The sequence below is a fragment of the Rana temporaria genome, chromosome 1, assembly GCF_905171775.1.
Source record: "Rana temporaria chromosome 1, aRanTem1.1, whole genome shotgun sequence".
Classification (NCBI taxonomy): domain Eukaryota; kingdom Metazoa; phylum Chordata; class Amphibia; order Anura; family Ranidae; genus Rana; species Rana temporaria.
In genome coordinates, this window is record NC_053489.1 from 344,431 (window position 1) to 361,321 (window position 16,891).

General features: G+C 51.8%; 1 protein-coding gene across 8 annotated transcripts in view; it reads left to right on the forward strand.

The window, feature by feature from the left end:
- The window catches only part of RTKN (rhotekin), a 102,318-nt gene that overhangs the window by 54,800 nt on the left and 30,627 nt on the right, over window positions 1-16,891 (forward strand). For 4 of the 8 annotated variants that reach the window (XR_005744226.1, XR_005744228.1, XR_005744230.1 and 1 more), the window contains exon 1: window positions 645-815. The exons of 2 other annotated variants lie outside the window; for them this stretch is intronic. Coding sequence is in view for 3 of the 6 variants with exons in the window: in XM_040329039.1 (XP_040184973.1) it covers window positions 693-815 (123 nt within the window). In the remaining 3 variants the exon portion in view is untranslated. Of the gene's footprint in view, window positions 1-643; window positions 816-11,111; window positions 11,355-16,891 lie in introns of those variants that run through there. 2 more of the 8 variants (XM_040328893.1, XM_040329328.1) reach the window with 2 other exon arrangements.

Below are 16,891 nucleotides of genomic sequence, written 5' to 3' on the forward strand. Positions count from 1 at the left end.
CACCGGAGACCGGGACTGAGACCGGGACTGGGAGCACACCGGAGACCGGGACTGAGACCGGGACTGGGAGCACACCGGAGACCGGGACTGAGACCGGGACTGGGAGCACACCGGAGACCGGGACTGAGACCGGGACTTAGAGCACACCGGAGACTGGGACTACGAGAGACCGGGACTGAGAGAGACCAGGACTGAGAGCACACCGGAGACCGGGACTGAGGACAGTTGGGACTACGAGAGACCGGGGACTGAGGACAGTTGGGACTACGAGAGACCGGGGACTGAGGACAGTTGGGACTACGAGAGACCGGGGACTGAGGACAGTTGGGACTACGAGAGACCGGGGACTGAGGACAGTTGGGACTACAAGAGACCGGGACTGAGGACAGGACTGAGGACAGTTGGGACTACGAGAGACCGGGGACTGAGGACAGTTGGGACTATTGTCTGTGTTTGACCGGGGACTGAGGACAGTTGGGACTACGAGAGACCGGGGACTGAGGACAGCACTGAGGACAGTTGGGACTATTGTCTGTTTGACCGGGGACTGAGGACAGGTAGGACTATTTTTCCAGTTGGAAGAGGACATCGGGGGATGGGTTTGGGTTGGAGGTGACAGTTGGGGGGGGTGACAGTTGAGGTGACAGTTGGGGGGTGTCAGATGTTAGTTTGGGGGGTATTGGGGTGCAGAGATGGCGCAGGACAAGGGGCGACCCTGGGAGCCCCCCGATATTTGGTCGGACATGGAGGACAAGCTGTGGATCCTACAGGACATGAATATGATGTACATCAGACAGATCGCCCTCAGCCTACAGGTAACCCCTCCCCCCTTGTCACCCTACCGGGGGCCCCTCTGTCACCCTACCGGGGCCCTTCTGTCACCCTACCGGGGGCCCCTCTGTCACCCTACCGTGGGCCCCTCTGTCGCCCTACCGAGGGCCCCTCTGTCACCCTACCGGGGGCCCCTCTGTCACCCTACGAGGGGCCCCTCTGTCACCCTACCGAGGGCCCCTCTGTCACCCTACCGGGGGCCCCTCTGTCACCCAACCGGGGGCCCCTCTGTCTCCCTACCGGGGTCACCCTGCTGGAGGGGCTATAGAGTATCTCACTGGTCAGCATTTATCAGTCAGTAAGGGACACAGGATTCAGAAGGTCTGAGACAATCGGGTTATACTGCCATCTACAGGAGGATTTGAACACCAAAACCATTGGCCAGCCTGGTATAGCCCCTCCCATTCCCAGCATGCTTCAGGTTTTTTGCTAGTATCCTCGGAGGAAAGAGTTCTTTTCTCTATAGAGATAACTTCATCCCCTTTTGTATCCATCAGTCATTCTTTTATGCTTTGGAGGCCGTACAGGGAAGACATCGGGTCCTACCTGGAAAGTGTCCTCTGGGCTCTGCCACTGGTGTCTCCACACCTTCGGGTTTGGTGAGTTATCCACAGAGCACTCTGAAGACATTTGGGTTTAGTGAGTTAACCACAGAATGCTCTGCAGACCTTCAGGTTTGGTGAGTTAGGCGCAGAACACTCTCCAGAACTTCGAGTTGGGAGAGTTATCCGCAGATCGTTCTCTAGACCTTCAGGTTTGGTGAGTTATCTCTAAAATGCTCTCAACACTTTCGGGTTTCGTGGGTTATCCACAGAGCACTCTCAAGACATTTGGGTTCAGTGAGTTTTCCGCAGATCGCTCTCCAGACCTTCAGGTTTGGTGAATTATTCACAGAGCACTCCCAAGACATTTGGGTTCAGTGAGTTAACCACAGAATGCTCTCCAGACCTTCTGGTTCGGTGAGTTATCCGCAGAGTGCTCTCCATGCCTTTGGGTTTTGGTAAGTCATCCGCAGAACGCTCTCCAGACCTTCAGGTTCCGTGAGTTATCTCAAGACCTTCAGGTTTGGTGAAATATTCACAGAACGCTCTCTAGACCTTCGGGTTTGGTGAGTTATCCGCAGAGTGCTCTACAGACTTTTGGGTTTGGTGAGTTTTCCGCAGAAAGCTCTCCAGACCTTCAGATTGACCATATCACCTACTGTATCTCAAGGTCGGGTCTACCGTCCTGCTTCACGGTCGCTGGCTTAAACGGCATGGTGGCCTCGGTCCTCAGGGACAGGGGTATCTCGGGGTCAGTAATTCTGTAAAAAGGTTGGAAATCTTCTTCCTGGAAGGTCTACCATTGCCCACGCCTGGTACGAAGGAAGAAGATTCCACCTGAGGAAATACTCCATGACATCAGTGATGACCTTTTTTTAAATTGGATCAACATTCGGCCCTTGAGGGGCAAACTTCGAGCACTTACACTCTTATTCCAAGTATGCTAGTCTCCCGTTTCTTGGTGAAGACCTTTGTATGGGGCGTCTCCCGTTTCTTGGTGAAGACCTTTGTATCGGGCATCTCCCGTTTCTTGGTGAAGACCTTTGTATGGGGCGTCTCCCGTTTCTTGGTGAAGACCTTTGAATGGGGCGTCTCCCGTTTCTTGGTGAAGACCTTTGAATGGGGCGTCTCCCGTTTCTTGGTGAAGACTTTTGTATGGGGCGTCTCCCATTTCTTGGTGAAGACCTTTGTATGGGGCATCTCCCATTTCTTGGTGAAGACCTTGGTATGGGGCGTCTCCCGTTTCTTGGTGAAGACCTTTGAATGGGGCGTCTCCCGTTTCTTGGTGAAGCCCTTTGTATGGGGCGTCTCCCGTTTCTTGGTGAAGACGTTTGTATGGGACATCTCCCGTTTCTTGGCTGAAGACCTTTGTATGGGGTGTGTCCCGTTTCTTGGTGAAGACCTTTGTATGGGGCGTCTCCCGTTTCTTGGTGAAGACCTTTGTATGGGGCGTCTCCCGTTTCTTGGTGAAGACCTTTGTATCGAGCGTCTCCCATTTCTTGGTGAAGACCTTTGTATCGAGCGTCTCCCATTTCTTGGTGAAGACCTTTGTATGGGGCGTCTCCCGTTTCTTGGTGAAGACCTTTGTATCGAGCGTCTCCCATTTCTTGGTGAAGACCTTTGTATGGGGCGTCTCCCGTTTCTTGGTGAAGACCTTTGTATCGAGCGTCTCCCATTTCTTGGTGAAGACCTTTGTATGGGGCGTCTCCCGTTTCTTGGTGAAGACCTTTGTATGGGGCGTCTCTCGTTTCTTGGTGAAGACGTTTGTATGGGACGTCTCCCGTTTCTTGGCTGAAGACCTTTGTATGAGGCGTCTCCCATTTCTTGGTGAAGAAATTTGTATTGGGCGTCTCTCGTTTCTTGGTGAAGACCTTGGTATCGAGCGTCTCCCATTTCTTGGTGAAGACCTTTGTATGGGGCATCTCCCGTTTCTTGGTGAAGACCTTAGTATGGGGCGTCTCCTGTTTCTTGGTGAAGACCTTTGTATCGAGCGTCTCCCGTTTCTTGGTGAAGACCTTGGTATGGGACGTCTCCCATTTCTTGGTGAAGACCTTTGTATGGGGCGTCTCCTGTTTCTTGGTGAAGACCGTTGTATGGGGCGTCTCCCGTTTCTTGGTGAAGACTTTTGTATGGGGCGTCTCCCATTTCTTGGTGAAGATCTTTGTATGGGGCATCTCCCATTTCTTGGTGAAGACCTATGAATGGGGCGTCTCCCGTTTCTTGGTGAAGACCTTTGTATGGGGCGTCTCCCATTTCTTGGCGAAGACCTTTGTATGGGGCGTCTCCCATTTCTTGGTGAAGACCTTGGTATGGGGTGTCTCCCGTTTCTTGGTGAAGACCTATGAATGGGGCGTCTCCCGTTTCTTGGTGAAGACCTATGAATGGGGCCTCTCCCGTTTCTTGGTGAAGACCTTTGTATGGGGCATCTTCCATTTCTTGGTGAAGACCTTTGTATGGGGCATCTTCCGTTTCTTGGTGAAGACCTTGGTATGGGGCATCTTCCGTTTCTTGGTGAAGACCTTTGTATGGGGCGTCTCCTGTTTCTTGGTGAAGACCTTTGTATGGGGCGTCTCCCGTTTCTTGGTGAAGACCTATGTATGGGGCATCTTCCGTTTCTTGGTGAAGACCTTGGTATGGGGCGTCTCCTGTTTCTTGGTGAAGACCTTTGTATGGGGCGTCTCCCATTTCTTGGTGAAGACCTTTGTATGGGGCGTCTCCCGTTTCTTGGTGAAGACCTTTTTAATGGGGCGTGTCCCGTTTCTTGGTGAAGACCTTTTTAATGGGGCATCTCCCGTTTCTTGGTGAAGACATTTCGTCTCCCGTTTCTTGGTGAAGACCCTTGTACAGGGCGTCTCCCGTTTCTTGGTGAAGATCTTTCGTCTCCCGTTTCTTGGTGAAGACCTTTGTACGGGGTGTCTCCCGTTTCTTGGTGAAGACCTTTGTACGGGTTGTCTCCCGTTTCTTGGTGAAGACCTTTGTACGGGGCGTCTCCTGTTTCTTGGTGAAGACCTTTGTACGGGGTGTCTCCCGTTTCTTGGTGAAGACCTTTGTACGGGGTGTCTCCCGTTTCTTGGTGAAGACCTTTGTACGGGGCGTCTCCTGTTTCTTGGTGAAGACCTTTGTATGGGGCGTCTCCCGTTTCTTGGTGAAGACCTTTGTACGGGCAGTCTACCGTTTCTTGGTGAAGATCTTTGTATGGGGCGTCTCCTGTTTCTTGGTGAAGACCTTTGTATGGGGCGTCTCCCGTTTCTTGGTGAAGACCTTTGTATTGAGCGTCTCCCGTTTCTTGGTGAAGACCTTTGTATGGGGCGTCTCCCGTTTCTTGGTAAAGACCTTTGTATCGAGCGTCTCCCGTTTCTTGGTGAAGACCTTTTGTATCGGGTATCTCCCGTTTCTTGGTGAAGACCTTTGTATGGGGCGTCTCCCATTTCTTGGTGAAGACCTTAGTATGGGGTGTCTCCCGTTTCTTCGTGAGGACCTTTGTATCGGGCGTCTCCCATTTTTTGGTGACGACCTTTGTACGGGGCATCTCCTGTTTCTTGGTGAATACCTTTGTATGGGGCGTCTCCCGTTTCTTGGTAAAGACCTTTTGTATGGGGCGTCTCCCGTTTCTTGGTGAAGACCTTTCGTCTCCCGTTTCTTGGTGAAGACCTTTCGTCTCCCGTTTCTTGGTGAAGACCTTTGTATGGGGCAACTCCCGTTTCTTGGTGAAGACCTTTGTATGGGGCAACTCCCGTTTCTTGGTGAAGACCTTTTTAATGGGGCATCTCACGTTTCTTGGTGAAGACCTTTGTACGGGGCGTCTCCCGTTTCTTGGTGAAGACCTTTGCATGGGGCGTCTCCCGTTTCTTGGTGAAGACCTTTTGTATGGGGCGTCTCCCGTTTCTTGGTGAAGACCTTTCGTCTCCCGTTTCTTGGTGAAGACCTTTGTACGGGGCGTCTCCCGTTTCTTGGTGAAGACCTTTTATATGAGGCTTCTCTCCTGCAGCTCCTTCTGTAGGCACTTCCCGTGACCCTGCGGAATCTCGTTGGGCTCTGTTGGCCCCGTTAAGGCGGTAAAACACGATTGTCTCAGATTATATGAATCCAGCGTCCCTCAATGAACTTCACGTAACGGATTTTGACCTTAAGTACATAAACCCTGTGTACTGACATATTTACAGAGCCGCCGAAGAAATGGCGTGCATGCGTCAAATCTATCTGCTCCGCCCTGGAACGCGTTTAGTGACACAGCGATTTACGATTGTGTTTGTAATTCATATAATGATCCATAATGAAGATCTCTCGGAGATTTATGGTTTGTGAGTTGGGCTTGTGTGTTTCAATGTATACAGGCCGTATATAATGTATAGCGGTGTATACTATATACCAGTACATAGCACAGACCTCCAGATCCCGTACAATGATGAACGGGGACATAGCGGAGGGGACATCACACAATGCTCACTCTGTACTCGTCCCCTGACATTTTCCAGAGGACAGCGTGGGTCACAGAGCGCCCCCCCACATGCTGATGACATCACAATTAACCTTTTCATTGCCGCACAGCATAGTATGGTACGAGGGTTCAAGAAGCTGATCCTGGAATGTGTGTATATATATATATATATATATATATACTACAGTAGCAAAAGAGACTTCTGCGTGGCTCCAGAGACGGTCATGTTGTAGAGTGCTGATAAATTCGACTAGATTGGTGGAGATTGCTGTCTGGTTACAAGAGATCGATGTGATTAGAGACTGGTGTGTTATAGGCAGGGGCGGGGGGGGACTCCTCAGGCTGGAGTCCCCTCCCAGGCTACACCACACAACACTACACCTTCCACCAGACTAAAGCTCCTCTGCTGGCCAGGTCCTGTCATTTTTATGGACTGACCCAGCCATCCTACCAGTCCTCTTGCCACGGGATTGGCTAGATTATCAGATCTTGGCCTCTTTGCCTCCAACCGCTAGCTACTATAAACTTCCAGCAGCTTCTAGAACCAGGAGGAGATACCAGAGGCCTGACCTGTAGAGCCTTCTAGCCTGGCCTACAGCAACCTCCCCCCCCCACCAATTAATCAGACTCCCACAGGCTACTGTGAGTCAAAACACATTTTCCTAACTCTAACCGGACACTAGAGGGTGCTACACACACTTATATGTGCATGTTGGCCTCTTTGCCTCCACCCACTAGCTTATAGAAACTTCCAGCAGCTTATAGAACCAGGGGGAGATACCAGAGGCCTGACCTGTAGAGCCTTCTAGTCTGGCCTACAGTAACCCCGACCATGTGTTTTGACTCGCAGTAGCCTGTGTGAGTCTGGTTAATTGGTCGGGGTTACTGTAGGTCAGACTAGAAGGCTCTACAGGTCCGGCCTCTGGTATCTCCCCCTGGTTCTAGAAGCTGCTGGAAGTTTTTAGAAGCTAGTGGGTGGAGGCAAAGAGGCCAAGGTCTGGTAATCTAGCCAATCCCCAGGCAGGAGACCTGGTAGGATGGCTGGGTCAGCCCATAAAAATTGTAGAGCCTGGCCAGCAGAGAAGCTGATCAGGTGGAAGGTGTAGTGCTGTGATGTGAAGCCTGGAGGCAGAGCTTCCTCAGCCCCAGACTCCCCTCCCAGGCTACACGACACAACACTACACCTTTCACCAGACTACAGATCCTCTGCTGGCCAGGTCCTGTAATTATTATGGACTGACCCAGCCAGCCTACCAGTCCTCCTGCCATGGGATTGGCTAGATTACCAGATCTTGGCCTCTTTGCCTCCAACCACTAGCTTCTAGAAACTTCCAGCAGCTTCTAGAACCTGGGGGAGGTACCAGAGGCCTGACATGTAGAGCATTCTAGCCTGGCCTACAGTCACCCCGACCATGTGTTTTGACTCGCAGTAGCCTGTGTGAGTCTGGTTAATTGGTTGTGGTTACTGTAGGCCAGGCTAGAAGGCTCTACAGGTCAGGCCTCTGGTATCTCCCCCTGGTTTCTAGGAGCTGCTGGAAGTTTCTAGAAGCTAGTGGGTGGAGGCAAAGAGGCCAAAATGCACATATAAGTGTGTGTAGCACCCTCTAGTGTCCAGTTAGAGTTAGGGAAACGTGTTTTGACTCGTAGTAGCCTGTGTGAGTCTGGTTAATTGCTTTGGGTTACTGTAGGCCAGACTAGAAGGCTCTACAGGTCAGGCTTCTGGTACCTCCCCCTGGTTCTAGAAGCTAGTGGGTGGAGGCAAAGAGGCCAAGATCTGGTAATCTAGCCACCCCCAGGCAGGAGGCCCGGTAGGATGGCTGGATCAGCCCAAAAAATGTTAAAGCCTGGCCAGCAGAGGAGCTGTAGTCTGGTGGAAGGTGTAGTGCTGTGTCGTGTAGCCTGGGAGGGGCTCCAGGGCTGAGGAAGCTCTACCTCCAGGCTGCATAACACAGCACTACACCTTCCACCGGACTACAGATCCTCTGCTGGCCAGGCTCTGAGATTTTTATGGGCTGACCCAGCCATCCTACCAGCCCTCCTGCCTGGGGATTGGCTAGATTACCAGACCTTGGCCTCTTTGCTTCCACCCACTAGCTTCTAGAAACTTCCAGCAGCTTCTAGAACCAGGGGGAGATACCAGAGGCCTAACTCTCCAAACTGGACACTAGAGGGTGCTACACACACTTATATGTGCATTTCTTGCACCTGACCCATAGATTTGGTGTCCACCAGGCAGCAAGCAGCAGGGGGGGGGGGGGGCACAGGATGAAGTTGCATTCAAGGCGCTAGAGGGGGAGTCCAGTGTGCCTGTCCAGTGTGCCTGTCCACAGCCTCGGGTGTAGATTAGGGTGACCACGTGTCCGAGATTGCCCGGGACAGTCCCGCATTTTGCAGGTCTGTCCCGGGCACCTTCACTCCAGGACAATACAGTGTCCCGGAATGAAACTGACCCCCTGGCCAATCTGATGCCCCCAAAAAAGGCTGCCACATCACTGCTTTACTTACTGACAGTACTTGCCCTGGCCGGGAATGCCTGAAAGAGCACAGTCCCCGCTCCCTGCTTGTGATTGGAGAAACCATAAATCCCACCTCTTGTGTCCAATCACTGTGCTCCCGGTCTCACTGTCTGAGAGTAAATTGTCACTGGGTGCAAGACGCCAGGCAGCGCCGGCCCTAGCAACCAGTCCCGGAAATGTACTGATTAGTTAGTAGGTTGTGGCTGTGTCCTCTATTTCATTCCAGGACATTGTATTGTTCTGGAATGAAGGTGCCCGGGACCCGGGACAGACATGTCAATTGCGGGACAGTCCCAGGCAATCTGGGACATGTGGGCACCCTAGTAGTTAGGATAAGGCCTTTGTACCCAAAGACCGGACATACCTAGAGGTGTGTGCCACCACCGTGTCTTCTACCTTTCTGCTAAAGAAGGTGAATAGGTTCTCCTCCAGGTTCTCCTCCATATCCTCATTTACCCAGTCTGTATCTAGAGGTGCCGGCGGGCACAAGCAAATTTCCCCTTGTGATTTGAAGCTGCCAGGATTGGGTTGTGGCGAGGGCACCATCAAGCTATTCAAAAGCTTTTTTGCAGGCAAGGGTCCAAGTCACCCTCCATGGCCATCTTGGTGAGGTCCATCAGAGAGGCTTCCCTATTGCGGTAAAATGGGGATTGAAGTTTTCAGAAGAAGTTGGCAGTGCCCAGAAAAGTCTGGACTTGTTTCCCAGTCTGAGAAATGGGCCAGACCAAGTCTTACTAAGGATAGCTACGTCATCAAGACAAGCACCGGCAAAGTCTTGGCAGAGGTGCCAGCGGCAGAGTCTTGGCAGAGGTGGCACCGGCAGAGTCTTGGCAGAGGTGGCAGTGGCAGAGTCTTGGCAGAGGTGGCAGTGGCAGAGTCTTGGCAGAGGTGGCACCGGCAGAGTCTTGGCAGAGGTGGCAGTGGCAGAGTCTTGGCAGAGGTGGCAGTGGCAGAGTCTTGGCAGAGGTGGCAGTGGGGTATATGGTCTGAAGGGAATGACCAAGGATGAGCGTTCCCGACACTCCATTCCCACCCTGCGCCATTTAGGCCCATAGATGAGGTTGATGGGAACCAGAGGGGCGAGCATGGTGCTCCCCGATAACCGTATCACCACATTAGTGCCCGTGGGGTGCGCAATTTGGAACGGCCCCCTACATGGGAGTGGTGGTGGTGGGATGCATGCAGAGAGTAGGGAGTAGTGGCTATGACAATGTTGGGGTGCGGGGTGACTGTGACAATATTGGGGTGCAGGGTGCTTGTGACATTATTTGGGCGCGGGAAAACACAGAAAGGTCGTGCAGGTGGATGTGACAATATTGGGGTTCGAGTGACAACATTGGGGTGCGGGTGACTGTGAAAATATTGGGGTGCAGGGTGCTTGTGACAATATTGGGGTGCGGGGTGACTGTGAAAATATTGGGGTGCGGGGTGCTTGTGACAATATTGGGGTGCGGGGTGACTGTGACAATATTGGGGTGCAGGTTGTTTGTGACAATATTGGGGTGCGGGGTGCCTGTGAAAATATTGGGGTGCAGGGTGCTTGTGAAATTTTTTGGCACGCGTGAAAACACAGAAAGGTTGTGCAGGTGGATGTGACAATATTGGGGTTCGAGTGACTGTGACAATATTGGGGTGCGGGTGACTGTGACAATATTGGTGTGCAGGTGACTGTGAAAATATTGGGGTGTATGGTGACTGTGAAAATATTGGGGTGCGGGGGGACTGTGAAAATATTGGGGTACAGGGTGCTTGTGAAATTTTTTGGCACGCGTGAAAACACGGAAAAGTCGTGCAGGTGGCTGTGACAATATTTGGGGTTTGAGTGACTGTGACAATATTGTGGTGCGGGGGGGGGGGGGGGGGGTTGTGGCAATATTGGGGTGCTTGTGACAATATTGGGGTGCAGGGTGCTTGTGAGAATATTGGGGTGTGGGTGCTTGTGAGAATATTGGGGTGCAGATGACAATATTGGGGTGTGGGTGCTTGTGAGAATATTGGGGTGTGGGGTGAGAATATTGGGGTGTGGGGTGAGAATATTGGGGTGCGGTCGACAATATTGGGGTGTGGGTGAGAATATTGGGGTGTGGGTGAGAATATTGGGGTGGGGTCGACAATATTGGGGTGTGGGTGAGAATATTGGGGTGTGGGGTGAGAATATTGGGGTGCGGGGTGAGAATATTGGGGTGCGGGTGACACAGACCAGGGCATGTCGGTGTGGGTCACACATACAAATATATACAATGTACAGAGCCGGGGGGATGTCAGCATTGTGTCCCTTCCTCCTCCTCCTCCTCCTCCTCCTCCTCCTCGGGTCTCTCGGAGTATTTTTAGCAGTTGCAGTTGTGTCTTCTCCTCTCTGTACAGCCCCCCCCCTCCCCCCATCTTCCTCTATACTGCCCACTGACACCAGCACAACATTCCCCGCAGCCTCTCCTCTCCTCTCTCTGGCTGCAGACGGTGAAGGCCTCATTCACAGAGCCGGGAGGGAGGATTCTCCGACACACTCTACAGACATATATATATATATACTGTCACACCGATACAATGTACACACACCGCTCCGCCACACACTGACACACAACACACACTGACACACACTGACACACACACTGATACACACACTGACACACACATAGCGACACAACACACACTGACACATACACCGCTCCACCACACACTGGCACACACATAGCCACACAACACACACTGACACACACATAGCGACACAACACACACTGACACACACTGACACACACACTGACACACACTGACACACACATAGCGACACAACACACACTGACACACACACTGACACACACACTGACCGCACACACCGGGCCCGCCGGTTGGTCGGGACGCACATACATGACCCAGATTGAGGAAATGACTCCTCGCCCAGCTGTAGCACCGACACACCTGAACACAATCATACACATGGGGCTGCCATAGTCCGTGGCGGTGTCAGAGCCCCCCCCCCCACACACATGGTATATACAGAATATCTTCGGTATGGATGAGCACAGAACTGTGAGTACCCCCCCCCCCCCTCGACTTTTCTTGGATTTGGGATTTTACTCTAAAAGGGAACTTGTCAGGACAGATATTAGACCGTCATTTATTGACAGTCTGCGGGATTTAGAGATGAGTTCAGGTTCCATCATCTAGGGTCCCTCCAGAGGTTGCTATGGGTTCCATTGAAGTCTAGGGTTCCTCCAGAGGTTGCTATGGGTTCCATTGAAGTCTATGGTTCCTCCAGAGGTTGCGATGGGTTCCATTGAAGTCTAGGGTTGCTCCAGAGGTTGCTATGGGTTCCATTGAAGTCTAGGGTTTCTCCAGAGGTTGCTATGGGTTCCATTGAAGTCTAGTGTTCCTCCAGAGGTTGCTATGGGTTCCATGGAAGTCTAGTGTTCCTCCAGAGGTTGATATGGGCTCCATGGAAGTCTAGTGTTCCTCCAGAGGTTGCTATGGGTTCCATGGAAGTCTAGTGTTCCTCCAGAGGTTGCTATGGGTTCCATGGAAGTCTAGGGTTCCTCCAGAGGTTGCTATGGGTTCCATGGAAGTCTAGTGTTCCTCCAGAGGTTGCTATGGGTTCCATGGAAGTCTAGGGTTCCTCCAGAGAATGCCATGGGTTCCATGGAACTCTAGTGTCCCTCCAGAGTTTGCTATGGGTTCCATTGAAGTCTAGGGTTCCTCTATAGGTTGCTATCTTTTCCATGGAAGTCTAGTGTTCCGCCAGAGGTTGCTAAGGGGTCCATTGAAGTCTAGTGTTCCTCCAGAGGTTGCTATGGGTTCCATTGAAGTCTGGGGTTCCTCCAGAGGTTGCTATGGGTTCCACGGGAGTCTAGTGTTCCTCCAGAGGTTGCTATGGGTTCCATTGAAGTCTATGGTTCCTCCAGAGGTTGCTGTGGGTTCCATGGAAGTCTAGTGTTCCTCCAGAGGTTGCTATGGGTTCCATGGAAGTCTAGTGTTCCTCCAGAGGTTGCTATGGGTTCCATTGAAATCAATGGTTCCTCCAGAGGTTGCTATGGGTTCCATGGAAGTCTAGTGTTCCTCCAGAGGTTGATATGGGCTCCATGGAAGTCTAGTGTTCCTCCAGAGGTTGCTATGGGTTCCATTGAAGTCTAGGGTTCCTCCAGAGGTTGCTGTGGGTTCCATTGAAGTCTATGGTTCCTCCAGAGGTTGCGATGGGTTCCATGGAAGTCTAGGGTTGCTCCAGAGGTTGCTATGGGTTCCATTGAAGTCTAGGGTTTCTCCAGAGGTTGCTATGGGTTCCATTGAAGTCTAGTGTTCCTCCAGAGGTTGCTATGGGTTCCATTGAAGTCTAGGGTTCCTCTATAGGTTGCTATCTTTTCCATGGAAGTCTAGTGTTCCGCCAGAGGTTGCTAAGGGGTCCATTGAAGTCTAGTGTTCCTCCAGAGGTTGCTATGGGTTCCATTGAAGTCTGGGGTTCCTCCAGAGGTTGCTATGGGTTCCACGGGAGTCTAGTGTTCCTCCAGAGGTTGCTATGGGTTCCATTGAAGTCTATGGTTCCTCCAGAGGTTGCTGTGGGTTCCATGGAAGTCTAGTGTTCCGCCAGAGGTTGCTATGGGTTCCATGGAAGTCTAGTGTTCCTCCAGAGGTTGCTATGGGTTCCATTGAAATCAATGGTTCCTCCAGAGGTTGCTATGGGTTCCATGGAAGTCTAGTGTTCCTCCAGAGGTTGATATGGGCTCCATGGAAGTCTAGTGTTCCTCCAGAGGTTGCTATGGGTTCCATTGAAGTCTAGGGTTCCTCCAGAGGTTGCTATGGGTTCCATTGAAGTCTATGGTTCCTCCAGAGGTTGCGATGGGTTCCATTGAAGTCTAGGGTTGCTCCAGAGGTTGCTATGGGTTCCATTGAAGTCTAGGGTTTCTCCAGAGGTTGCTATGGGTTCCATTGAAGTCTAGTGTTCCTCCAGAGGTTGCTATGGGTTCCATGGAAGTCTAGTGTTCCTCCAGAGGTTGATATGGGCTCCATGGAAGTCTAGTGTTCCTCCAGAGGTTGCTATGGGTTCCATGGAAGTCTAGTGTTCCTCCAGAGGTTGCTATGGGTTCCATGGAAGTCTAGGGTTCCTCCAGAGGTTGCTATGGGTTCCATGGAAGTCTAGTGTTCCTCCAGAGGTTGCTATGGGTTCCATGGAAGTCTAGGGTTCCTCCAGAGAATGCCATGGGTTCCATGGAAGTCTAGTGTCCCTCCAGAGTTTGCTATGGGTTCCATTGAAGTCTAGGGTTCCTCTATAGGTTGCTATCTTTTCCATGGAAGTCTAGTGTTCCGCCAGAGGTTGCTAAGGGGTCCATTGAAGTCTAGTGTTCCTCCAGAGGTTGCTATGGGTTCCATTGAAGTCTGGGGTTCCTCCAGAGGTTGCTATGGGTTCTACGGGAGTCTAGTGTTCCTCCAGAGGTTGCTATGGGTTCCATTGAAGTCTATGGTTCCTCCAGAGGTTGCTGTGGGTTCCATGGAAGTCTAGTGTTCCTCCAGAGGTTGCTATGGGTTCCATGGAAGTCTAGTGTTCCTCCAGAGGTTGCTATGGGTTCCATTGAAATCAATGGTTCCTCCAGAGGTTGCTATGGGTTCCATGGAAGTCTAGTGTTCCTCCAGAGTTTGCTATGGGTTCCATTGAAGTCTAGGGTTCCTCCAGAGGTTGCTATCATTTCCATGGAAGTTTAGGGTTTCTCCAGAGGTTGCTATGGGTTCCATTGAAGTCTAGGGTTCCTCCAGAGGTTGCTATGGGTTCCATGGGAGTCTAGGGTTCCTCTATAGGTTGCTATGGGTTCCATGGAAGTCTGTGTTCCTCCAGAGGTTGCTATGGGTTCCATGGAAGTCTAGGGTTCCTCCAGAGGTTGCTATGGGTTCCATGGAAGTCTGTGTTCCTCCAGAGGTTGCTATGGGTTCCATGGAAGTCTGTGTTCCTCCAGAGGTTTATATGGGTTCCATGGGAGTCTAGGGTTCCTCCAGAGGTTGCTATGGGTTTAATGGAAGTCTGTGTTCCTCCAGAGGTTGCTATGGGTTCCATGGAAGTCTGTGTTCCTCCAGAGGTTGCTATGGGTTCCATGGAAGTCTGTGTTCCTCCAGAGGTTGCTATGGGTTCCATGGAAGTCTAGGGTTCCTCTATAGGTTGCTATGGGTTCCATTGAAGTCTAGGGTTCCTCTATAGGTTGCTATCGGTTCCATGGAAGTCTAGGGTTCCTCCAGAGGTTGCTATGGGTTCCATGGGAGTCTAGGGTTCCTCTATAGGTTGCTATCGGTTCCATGGAAGTTTAGGGTTTCCCCAGAGTTTGCTATGGGTTCCATGGAAGTCTAGGGTTCCTCTATAGGTTGCTATCGGTTCCATGGGCGTCTAGTGTTCCTCCAGAGGTTGCTATGGGTTCCATGGAAGTCTAGTGTTCCTCCAGAGGTTGCTATGGGTTCCATGGAAGTCTAGGGTTCCTCTATAGGTTGCTATGGGTTCCATTGAAGTTTATGGTTCCTCCAGAGGTTGCTATGGGTTCCATGGAAGTCTGTGTTCCTCCAGAGGTTGCTATGGGTTCCATGGAAGTCTAGGGTTCCTCTATAGGTTGCAATGGGTTCCATGGGAGTCTAGTGTTCCTCCAGAGGTTGCTATGGGTTCCATTGAAGTTTAGGGTTCCTCTATAGGTTGCTATGGGTTCCATTGAAGTCTAGGGTTCCTCCAGAGGTTGCTATGGGTTCCATGGACATTTAGGATTTCTCCAGAGGTTCCTTCAAGGGTTGAGAAAGGCTGAATAAGAGTCTGGAATGGATTTTATGGGGCATCCCATGCAAGAAAAAGTGTCCCCCAAAAAACCAGACCAGCAGGCATATGCCCCCCCCCCCTCTTGCACCATACCAAAATAAAGGGGCCTTTCTTACATGAATAACTGATTCACAAAAACATGTCCCACCACCATGTCAATCCACTGTATATGGTCAATGACATCACTCAGGAGACCCCCTTTTCTATAACAACTGTTATCCCCCAGACTAGTCGTTTGGTGGGTGACAAGGGGACGCCCTAGACGTGTGTCGGTGGCGGCGTTTGTTTTTTCCATCATTGGTGTGACGAACCCTCGTCCTCCAACAGGACTATGTCTGCCGTCCATGCTTCCTCTGTCCAGAACCAGCACCGTCCCAGACTCTTTATCCCCCCCAGTCACCAGCCGTACTTCAGTGTCGGGTAAAAACCAGCAGACTCACTTTATTCTCACACATGTTACACACAGATATCCAACTCTGAGACACTCCCCCCCACCCTTGGAAAACAGGGCGGGTTAAACTGTCCAATGACAATGGACACACAGCTCAGGTGGGTTCAAACTTCTCATCAGTAAACAGTCTTATGGCTGCTTGAGGAATCCCCCCTCCCTCTTTCCTCACAGCAAACACACTTCCACATCCCATAATAGTTGAGGCAGACACCACAATAGACAATAGAATAGTCACACCCCAAACAATTACAGCAAATAGTACACAACAGCCTGAGACAACACACATTATATACAACATTCTGACCAGTACAGATCATAGTGGGGTTCTCGGTCCCCCTGTACCCCTATACACAGGGGGATCTACACATAAGAGGGTTCCGGGGGAGCTGGACAAGGAGCCTCCAGGGTAAGCTGAGTTCCACAAACCCCCCACCCAAAGTCACTCCCGTCACACAACTCCACTTTCAGCAGAAGACTACCGCAGGAGGAGACCCCAGACGGGTTGACTCCGAAGTTGGTCAGTAGTTCCAGTCCCCCAATGCTGGTATCCATACCGTACCACAAATAAATTGTCCAAAACAGGGCGTTACCCACCCCACCAACCTCTGCCTCTCTCAGAGAACATGCCCGCCGCTGGGGAGAGGCCTGGACTGACCCTTGTCCCTGAAGACCTGGTGACTGGGAGTAGCACAGACCATAGTGGGGTTCTCAGTCACCCTGTACCCCTATTAGAGAGACACAGGGGGATCTACACATAAGAGGGTCCGGGGGAGCTGGACAAGGAGCCTCCAGGGTAAGCTGAGTTCCACAAACCCCCCACCCAAAGTCACTCCCGTCACAGCCCCCCACCCAAAGTCACTCCCGTCACAGCCCCCCACCCAAAGTCACTCCCGTCACAGCCCCCCCACCCAAAGTCACTCCTGTCACAGCCCCCCACCCAAAGTCACTCCCGTCACACAACTCCACTTTCAGCAGAAGACCACCACAGGAGGAGACCAAAGACGGGTTGACTCCGAAGTTAGTCAGTAGATCCAGTCCCCCAATGCCGGTATCCCCACAGTACCCCAAATAAATTGCCCCAAACAGAGCATAACTCACCCAGCCAACCCTGGAGTCCTTTCAGCCGCTGGAGAGAAGACCTGGTGACTGGGAGTAGCACAGACCATAGTGGGGTTCTCATTCTCCCTGTACCCCTATTGGAGACACAGGGGGATCTACACATAAGAGGGTCCGGGGAATCTGGACAAGGAGCCTCCAGGGCAAGCTGAGCCGCACAAACCCCCCACCCAAAGTCACTACCGTCACAGCCCCCCACCCAAAGTCACTCCCGTCACAGCCCCCCAC